Source organism: Pundamilia nyererei, unplaced genomic scaffold, assembly GCF_000239375.1.
Source record: "Pundamilia nyererei isolate P.nyererei 1_Seehausen unplaced genomic scaffold, PunNye1.0 scaffold00050, whole genome shotgun sequence".
NCBI classification, from domain to species: domain Eukaryota; kingdom Metazoa; phylum Chordata; class Actinopteri; order Cichliformes; family Cichlidae; genus Pundamilia; species Pundamilia nyererei.
In genome coordinates this window covers 2,313,258-2,323,538 of record NW_005187451.1, presented here as the reverse complement: position 1 = coordinate 2,323,538, position 10,281 = coordinate 2,313,258, and the positions used below count along the sequence as shown (strand labels likewise).

Sequence of the window (10,281 nt, the reverse complement as noted above, 5' to 3'; positions counted from 1 at the left end):
GGGGGGGGATTTCCTTCTTTAAGCTTTCAACTCCCACCGGGCTTAGCTCGACTGTATGAACCCTGATGTGGGCCTGCCTCTAACACATGGCGTCACACACTCTCGACACACGCGCACACACACACACGGACTAACACACAAACAGAATGTATACACTGAAGCTCAGCAGGGGAGCAGTAGTGCAACACCGGCTCCTAAACATTTGGCGGTGGACGTCTCATTGACAGATGTACAAGGAATCTAGCAGAGAGGGTCGGGGCATCGCTGCGTCCTCCTCTTCCTCCTTCTCCTCTCCATCCTTCTCTCCCTTTACACCCTATTCATTTGTCATTTTTGCCATTTCTGTCTCTGACTGGTGGCTGCTGGTTGTGCCTTGTATGGGGTAGTTAAGGGAAGAAAAAAAAAGCATGCCCAATTAAGCCACATTGCTGTGCGTGTGATCGCTCTCCTGGCAACAGCGGTATGCAGTTCGGGTGAGCCCGTCGTCTACAACCATTAAAAAGAGGCTTTCCTGGTTGACAGGAGCAACCTGTTTGCAAGTGTAAAGCATTCGTTTCCTCATCTGTGAGTTCGGCCATAACACACAAAGAGTTAGCAGATGAGAATCTGAGGGTCTCTTTAAAGCCAGTTTGCATACGTTCAAGCTGGGAACTCATCGGCTGCAGTCGGCAGACTCTGGAGATTACGGCCGGTATTTGGGGACTTCTGGGTAGCCAGGCCAAAACTTCCTGTTTCAAGAGGAGGTCACAGGTTTACGATCGCAGATAAATTTATCATCAGACGATAGCAAGCACCAGACATCCATGGATGTTCATTTCTGAGCTAAAAGAGAAAAAATGACTCGTTTCTGCCTAAATTTAGTCGGGAGGTGAAAGGAAGCTGTTGAAAAGTGGAGGGCTTCAAGTTTAATGGCAGCACAACCAATTACTGTCTGGAAATTATCACTGTGATTATTATAGCTGAGTATATGAGCTGGTTCGCATGGGTCTCGTTCTTTTGACTGTCCAGAGTCTGTCTGGCTGCGACTCTGAGGAGCATCCTTTCAGTGTTCAAACACATTTAATGGCGTCTTTTTCTAAACGTCCTAAAAGAAAAGCCGTAAACTTTTTATCCAACGTTGCGTTGACAGCAGGCAAAAATCTGTTTTTTGGCGTCTCTTCAAAAACAACCAAAGCTCGTCCAGACACGGCGGCTCAACACAAAATGCGACGACGGAGATTCATGTGCAAAACCTGTTTGGAGATAGCAGCACGTTACCCTGAACAAAGACCTCCGATGACCCGTGCAGCAGGAGGTGGAAGGATGTTTTGTCACGTCGCTAAAACTCTCCCAGTTCCCCGTTTCTAAATTTCTGTTCCCTCGCCGTGGCCACGTGTGCAACAGCTGCCTCCAGCACAGCTTCCCGGCTTGCACGTATAAAATGGAGGAATATAATAAACCTACTAGTTTATTCTTCCTAAAGTGAATTCAGATAATGTACAGATTAACTGCATACATCTGTGTATGTAGCTGAATCCACTACTCTTCACTTGCAGGTTGGGAAACAGCCAACAGTTCTTTCCTACCGATTTCTTTTCGCCAGTCATTCGCCGATATCGGAGAGATGTGAGCAACGGGGCGTGAAAACACTTCCCCTGCTCTCCTTTTCCCTCTCTACTACTCTTCTTCTCCCAGGAAGGCAGCCCAGAGGTCAGTGCAATCAAGACCCATGAGCAACAAAGGGCCCCTAGTTAGGCGTCCAGCTCAGTGCCTGAGCCAAAGGCCAGCTTAGTGGGGCGAGACTGTCCATTAGGCAAGACCCTGGAACACCCGAGGGATGTGAGGTGAAAAGGGTTAGAAAGAAGAATAAAAACAGTATCAACCCAGTCGCACACACACACATATTCTCAAAGACATACACAGATCATATGAGGCCTTGTTTGACACTGCTGTCAGGGTGCAGTGAAGGGGAAAGACAAGGCCCTGTGACACGCTGAGCATCACACACACACACACACACACACACACACACACACACACACACACACACACACACCTCCATACGTGTAAACCCAAAGCAGGTAATAATTCCCATGTTTTTACAGACTTTCACAACAGTGTCTCACAGGTTTGCGAGCTGACCATGTGATCTACAACAGTGCCTCCACCCTCCGTCGCCGTCTTCTCCTTTTACACTGATCTAATTCAAACTTTCCTGTTATCATATCCATCTGTTCTCCTACTGCTTTTCTATTTTGCTCCACTGGGCATCAACCGACAGCAACGCATCATCGTCTTGAAGCATGTCTGGGCCCTGACACCCAACCTTCGCACACCCACAAGGACTCCTTCACCACCGCTCTCGCCCACTTTATCCTCTTCTCCTTGGGGTCAACCCTCAGTTCCCTCAGGGCTGAAGTCACCAATCATGTCCACCGGTTCCTACGCTTTACCTCCATCCCTCAGACCGCCGCTGTCTCACCAATCCAATCGACCTCCCTTTCCCTGCCTCCCCCACCCAGGGCCAAGTCCACAGAACTGTGGCCACCAATCACGGCGTGTCAGGCAGCCGGTCCTGATGGAGCACGGTGTCAGAGCAACGCTGAAAGCTGCCGAGGATGAAGCCTCGAGAGACCGCTGCCTCTCTTCGCTCTTTTTCTTCCTCTGTCTGTCCCTCCCCTTCTTCCTGTCTGGCTGATGACTCGGCGAGCTTTCCAGCAGAGACAGATATACGGGACTGTGTGACGGGGAAACACGTCAAGTTTAGCCTGAAGTCATGACATCTCAGTGACAACGGTGGTCACAATTAAAGAACCACAAAGACAATAGCTCTATAAGGCTTTCCATGTCAGGGTGAAAATAACCCAGTCATCTTTACACTGGGATGAACAACAACATTACAGTTTACACACTCTCATTAATATTAAATTAAATCATTGCAAATGCAGAAGCAGTGTGTAGTACTGTACACTTTCTGTATCGACTGTATCAGGCAGACATGTTTGTGAATAATCTTTAGCTGACTGAGGTTTGTGGGCATTTGCCCTCATTTCAGTTTGAGTGTGTCCTCGCAGCACTTTCATCTTTTTTCCCCGTTTCAGCCGTTCGGTCGTAGATCTGCTGCTGTGCTCGCCGTTATTTCCTGTTTTATGACCCAATTTTAGGCCATACTTTAACTGTCTTTAATACAAAGCAGTTCATGGTCAACTCAACGACTCCAACAAGCCCAGATCACCTCCTCTCCGTGCTGGTATGCCGTAAGGTTGGGAGACTGGACGAATATATCGACAATCGGCGATAGGCCGAGCCCTTCGCCCATCGTTTGTAAGTAAGTTTGCTATTAAGGTTGGTTGAAGCTAAGAGAAGCAGTCAACGGAAAAAATAACAGCGCTGTTTTAACATCTCCAGCTACCAGCAAAAGCAGCGATTCATTTACTGAAACTCATAACAGAAAGAAAGAACGGCAGCAGCCGGTGTTCAGAAAAAACCCAAAACATTTTATTTAAATTTAAAAAACAGAATGGAGAGGAGGGAAACAAGAAATACACGATTAAACAAAGAAGTGGTCTCTTCCAGCACACGTTAAAAAAAATCTCTGATGTGAAGTTCAGCCTTTTGTGTGATTTGGCACATTTTTTAAAAAAAAGAAAGAAAAAAAATCCAAAAAGTAGCTGCATTATAAATCTCATCTCTCTCGTTTACATTAATCCTGAAACAAAGAAGAAGAGAAGGTAAAATATTCCCTCCAAACAAAGCTTAGAAATTCTAAATGCTCAAATCAGCCCGTGCATGGTTACGTTGCTCCGCCCATTAAAAAGTCGCCTATCATCGGTTATTTATGGAAGCCTGTTTCCGCCACTAAAAAGTAAAAAACAAATCCATAACTCAAAATTCTGAGTTATTTTCTCGAAATTTCGAGTTATAGATACTTTTTTTTTTTTGGCAGAAACGGGCTTCCATAGGTTGTCGGACTGACGACTGTTGTTTGGAAAATTTTTATATATCGCCAAACCGTAATATGCCGTGTTTGGTTCATGCCAAACGTAGAGGCGTATCATGACCAAACGTCAACCTTGGACATCCATCCTTCGATCGGATGAAATTTTGCAAACCTGAGCTGTGAATCCACACAAAGACACAGCAGGTCTGTACCGAGGAAACAAAGCGCATTTTAACTTAAAACTGCATGGCAGCAAAAGAAACGCACACAGTGAAGAGGAAAAGTGCATTACTAGAATTTCTCCACAGAATAAGTCCCAGAATGCATTTAATAAAAACGTGATTTCTACATAGCGATGTATCAAAGCACAGATATTTCCTTAAAATCGAATTTGAACCGCAGCCTTGGCATAAATGAAAAACAGCATGTTTTACAGTCAACTCGATGCAGTTTGTAGCAGGAAGATCAAAGCTTCCTTATTACAGTAAAATGTGTGGAATAGCCATGGAGAGTTAACATCAACCTTAATAGTTAAAAGAAGGCCTTGCAGTAAAAACTATTCATAATTCAATATTTCCTTTATTTCTCTCTTGATATTATGCTGAACCCAGAGTGGATGAAAAAAAAAAAAAAAGATACTGCGTGTGTATAATTTGCAATTTCATGCAACAGTGGCTCATGAGGGGAAATATGAGAGAAGGATTGTGGAAACGTGAAGGCTGATGAACCAGAGGGGAGCGTAAGGAGAGGACGGACAGATCTGTGTGCAGAGATGGAGATGATGTGACAGTCGCAACAAGACAGAAAAGAACATCATTACGAACACAAGATGAGACCACTCAGGAAATCGACTCAGCCGTGGATTTCCTGAGAGTAACAACAACTAGTTTCAGTTGCCACAATCATCTTCAGCAGGTATGAAACAGCCCGACACAAACCTTTAAGCATACGTGCAAATATCTATTATTAGTGAAAAAGGAAAACAATTCTCTTGATATCAAATGGTATGGATAACAGAAACAGTCCCACTGGGGGGATGCTGGGTCAATTTGGATTTGTTTCGAAGTTACTAAAAATAAATCTGATTTTTCCAACCAATCGCTGTCCAGGTAAGTGGACTGGTGGAGATGCATCGACTCTGCTCTGCTCTGGGATCCTTGTCTCATCGTTTTTCCAGACTTACATAAATTTAAGTCTTAAACTTCTCGTTCCCCGAGATGATTCATGCGTTTCATTTTATGCAAAGCTTAATTAGTTAACCAGTTTAACAAATAGTCACGTAGTCGAGCCCTTTAAACAGAGTGAAAGTAAAAACAAGGAAATAAAACTGCAGCGTTTGAGATGGAAAACTGAGTTTTACACTCGAAAGCAGAGCAATTTGCAGAAGGGAGTGTCCGAGTGACTAACTTCACATTTTGAAATATGGTGGAGCTGCAGACAGTTTCTGCAAGTTGGTCCTCTGTTGGTGGAACTTGCTGAGTGTTTATCATATTATCCTCTGTTCTTTACACAGAAGTGGGCCTTCTATACCACACTGTGGTGTGTGTGTGTGTGTGTGTGTGTGTGTGTGTGTGTGTGTGTGTGTGTGTGTGTTTTCCACTACTTTGGGATGAGATCTGAGAGGAAACGGACAGATTTCCATCTGTCTGCTTCATTTGCAAAAAAGAAGAAAAAAAAAGTCCTTCTTATGATTCAAATATATGCTTTAGCCACCTCTCTCCCCCCTCCCTCCCTTCCTCTCTCTCCCCTCCCTCCCTTCCTCTCTCTCCCCTCCCTCCCTTCCTCTCTCTCCCCTCCCTCCCTTCCTCTCTCTCTTCCATCTCTGCTTCTCTCTCCAAATGGCATCTGTGGATGACCAGGGCACAAGTCTCAGGGGTTGATAGAGAAATCGTGTTGGGGGGAGAGAAGGAGCGAGCACCTCTCGCTTCACATTTCCCTAGCACCACCCCGGCATGCCAGCCTGCAGTCTGTTCTCCTTTGAGCTTTCTATTCTACCACTGAACAGGAGAAAAAAATCAATTCATATTTCCATAATCCACACTCCTGTCTGTCTGCATGTCTTTGCCTCTCCCCCTCCTTCCATCCCACTCTCTCTCCCTCTTCCTCTCTCTTCCCCTTCTCCCCTGGGGTAGACTAACCCCTCCACCCTGATCCTACGGCCTACAAATGTCATTACGCTGAGCAACAATAACGGCCTAAACAAAAGGAGGCCTCGCTCTGAGCTGCGAGCCCCTCTGCAGAGATCGCTGGCTGCTGCCGCCATATGCCGGCCAGCTCGGGCCACAGAAAGAGAGCGAGGCTGTGGCTACAGAGGACTCCAGCCCTCAGAGCCACAAAGGAGGAAAGGAGCCTTAATCCTGGTAATGAGGCCCGTGAATACAGCCTTTATGTATACGGGGGAAAGGGCCAATCCCTCTGTACACAGCAGGCTAACTGGCCATCTTAAGGGCCATCTTATCCACACAAACGATCTGGTCGACAACAGAATGAAAGAAAAGCGAGGTTGCGGGGGGCTAAAAAGGACAGCCACGCTGGAGAGGATGCACGAGGCCCGCGTCAACACAAAAACCGTGTTGGCCCTATGTTTACGTCTTCATTTCAGTTCCCCCCTTCGCTTCCATTTCCTGTTCTTCCCTCTGCAAGTGTGTAATTTCTTGCTCGCTCTCCCATTCCCTCACTGCCTTTACCTCTTACTCTGATAGCACGCTCTGGTTCTTGTGGGGCAGGCAGACATCGCCTGAAGCATCTTTCTACAACTCAGTTTATTTCTCAAAGTGGATCAGAGAGGCAGGAGAGCTGTTTAAACTCACTAGCTATGCTGCTGTGTTGAAGTCTATCGTAACCTTCGCCACATATTGGAGTCTATCAGCTACACGTCTGTTTATTCCCTCCTCTCAGCTGACAGGCTGCCCAAAGTCATCCGTCCAGCCACCCGGCTCCAGGATCTGCTCTGTGGTTGCTTTTAGCACCGAACACAATGTACAGCCGGTCCTGTCTTCTCTCTCTCAGCCTCCGCTCGCCGATGATGGGCACAAGCACGTTGTTAAAGGCTGCGTTACTGTTTTGATCAAGTTGGGTTTAATAGAGAAAACACGACACCCCGCTGGGCTGCTGTGTTTTTCTGAGGGTAAAGAGACTTTTAAATGAAACGATATTTAATCCAGAGTTCACAATTTCCCCGTGAGAAGCTGAGAAAAGCTGTGACTAGCATTACGAAGGTTTTCAGGAGCCCCCCCACACAGAAGCTGGTCATAGACATTATTAACACAATTCATCATATGGAACTGATTACCCTCTCACTGCGGCTACAGAAGGAGAAAGGAGAGAGACTTTGGGAACGATGGGATCGTTATACGTCAAGAGACTAGAAACGGATACCTCTGTGATGCAGAGGGACAGCTGCGAATCTGTTTGAATGGAACATGCACCTGTGTAATATGTAGTGTGTGTAAGTAAAACAAGGCGTTGTGTATTTTGGAATATGTGAGCATATGTGAATGTGTTGGTTTCCCTTGCCCTCTTTAGTTCTGTAAGTAAATTAAGATGAAAATCAATAAAGAGAAAGTATTTTTTTAAAAAGGAAGGTTTTCAGGTCACATTCACTCCCTCATTGGTTCTTATTTGAACCAATGAGGGAGTGATGAGGCTCGGGGACCGAAGGCGTCCCATGAGAGAGCGGGGCACTGCATTTTAACCAAAAACAACGTGTATGTGAACCTGTGGTTAATGTCTGCCATATAGCACTGGTGCATCCTTAGAGCGAACCCAGGATTGAGCGGCTGGACGTTTGGACAGACTCAGACTTCAAACGGTTAAAGTTTGCAGCCCGTTCGAACCTGTGATCACCTGACTGCTCAACTTCATCGCACAAATGGTTTCCCCACGTTCTCTGCTTTGGTGAGAAACTCCATTAAAGTGAAGAAAAATAAATAAAGTCGGAGTATGATTTGGAATTTAAGTCACACAAACTGGTCACAGACACCAACCCTCCCAGTGATTTTCATCAGAACGCTGAGCCAAAGAGCACAAAACAGATGTTTTATTTTTATTTCCGATTTCGAATGAACAATAAATGGAAACAAAAGGCAAACAGGAGGACAACGAGACACCGAGAGGAAAACAGAGGTGCGCATTCCTGTCACGGTTGCATGATAATTACTGATTCGTCAGTTATTGAAGACCTGCTCACTGCTTTTCATTACCAACAACAGACGTACAGTGAGACGGAGAGTAGGAGGGGAGAGAGAGAAGGAACGGCGGAGGTGGTGGTGGTAGGTTTTGGGGAAGGTTACCACAGGATGGCAGGGTGAGTGAGGGCATTAGGAAAAGGAAGGAAGGGAGATGCGAGAAGAGGAGGTGGTAGAGGTTGTCTGTAACATTGAACCAGGGGAAGATTTGGGGGGAGAGACAGACAGAGGAATGAAAAAGCAGAATGTGTTCCAACCTGGTCTGTGTGGTCCTGGGGGAAGCTCCACAGCACGGTTGGATCTAGAGGTAATTGACAGACAGCATTAATCAGCGGGTGAGAAACACACCGTCTTTGCTAGCTGCCTCAGAACACATACATATTAATGAGAGGGGTGGGGGCAAGGGTGGCTGCTGTGAGTCTGTGCACGCACGCACACATGCATACTCGCGCACGCACACACACACTCACGCATGCACAGAGTGAGCAGCGCACAGTGAAAGACAAGACACAGAGTGTCTCGGCTGCATGCGCTGTCAATATGCAAATCTATACTCTCGTTGTAGATATGAGTTTATATTACGCACCAAATCATGCACGTTTAAGCCGCAGTAACACGCACCCCAGTTTATTTGCTTAATTATTGCTACATTGATTCAAGCCTGGTGTTGCTGAGGAGATGTAAATCTTACACTAAAAGGTTTATTATTATTATTATTGTTGTTGTTATTATTCTGCAGCAGCGCTACATGAAACCCAGCACACTGCGACATCCATTTGTAGTAAACAACTTAAACACTGATGCTGACAGATTAGCCAAGGTGATTAACTGGTTTTGAATAAAGGAAATGAAATATGTGTGATACCCGTTTTATCAGCCAGTGATAAGAATACAGGAAGTAAGGCGTGTTCGGCGTAGAGAGCGCTTCTATGAAACACTCTGTGGTGCACTTCTGATCAGACAAAATTCAACGTCTGGTGTTTTATGAGGAAAGCCTCAACATATCGTATCCTCGCTGCACCAGATACAACCTGGTAAGTTAATAACAGACACGACAGACCAGCCAACAGTACTGCGATCATCCAGCAGTCGTATGTATTTAGCAAAGACAGAGCACAGAAACCATTTCCAGAATATGTGGATAGTGAATAAGGGCGTGTTTGGCACACGTGATAAAGAACCGCGTAATCGGCGCCTCGGCCGACGGTTGCCTCAGCGCGACCCACGAGCGTCCAAACTACACACGCTAGTTTCTCTCAGGCTTAATGCTTTGTGTTTGAAATGAAGCGATCACCCAGCCACAGCCAGAACACAGGGGTCTGTGGTAAACATGGCTTCCACGGCTCCAAGGTCACCCCGTGACCCTGGCAAGAACAGCGAGGGTTTGCACAGACAAGCTCACACATGCCAAGTTCACTGTCACGGCCGCAGAAAAAGGCCCACGGGCTCATAAACACCCCCCCCCCCGCCTCTATGTAAACAAAGCAGAACGATGAAAAAGTTCATGTGAAAGCAGCAAACCTCTCCAGAGTTCACCCGGTCTGAAACGCGAGGACGACTGAGCCCTCTAACAGAAAGCTGAATGTACTCGATGGACCTCGAGCCTAAAAATGACGCAGAGAAGAGAAGACGGCTGCTCGGATGAAGACGCTATGCAACACCACGAGTAGCTTTGTGGCTAACGCACCGGGCTGTCCGCGAGAGACAGGGGGACACAAAGGACCCACGGATGACGGGACGCAGCACAATCAATGATGGCTTACATAATCCTGTTGGATCATTTCATGGGCCCCATCCTGAAAAGACTGACAGGAAAAAAAAGAGCTCCAAGCTCTACGACCCCCCATCGCCCCGACAGTTCGGCCTATTTTATGCTTATTTACTGGGTGAGAGGATGGGAACTGCTGCTGGTGAACGATGCAGGACAGAGGAACCGGACGGCTTGTTCTGTACACCACCTCAAGTATTGATGAGGAGATATTCCAACCTATTCACCGTGTATGAAAACGGCCCCAATAACCTTTAAATCGGCCCCTTCGATCCAGGAAAAGTCCCTGCGTGCCTACCTGACATGTTCATTTTGAGTTTGGAGTCATGCCTCGAGCAGAGAGAGAGCGACTACACGCAAAGAAGACTTTTCTGGTGCAGCAGGAAGAACTTCTGAACATTACCAAA

At 46.4% G+C, this 10,281-nt stretch overlaps 1 protein-coding gene across 2 annotated transcripts in view; it reads right to left on the bottom strand.

The window, feature by feature from the left end:
- dennd1b (DENN/MADD domain containing 1B) overlaps window positions 1–10,281 on the bottom strand; it is a 93,231-nt gene that overhangs the window by 64,620 nt on the left and 18,330 nt on the right. For both annotated transcript variants that reach the window (XM_005733176.1, XM_005733177.1), the window contains exon 3: window positions 8,364–8,407. In XM_005733176.1, coding sequence (XP_005733233.1) covers window positions 8,364–8,407 — 44 coding nt within the window. The remainder of the gene's footprint in view (window positions 1–8,363; window positions 8,408–10,281) is intronic.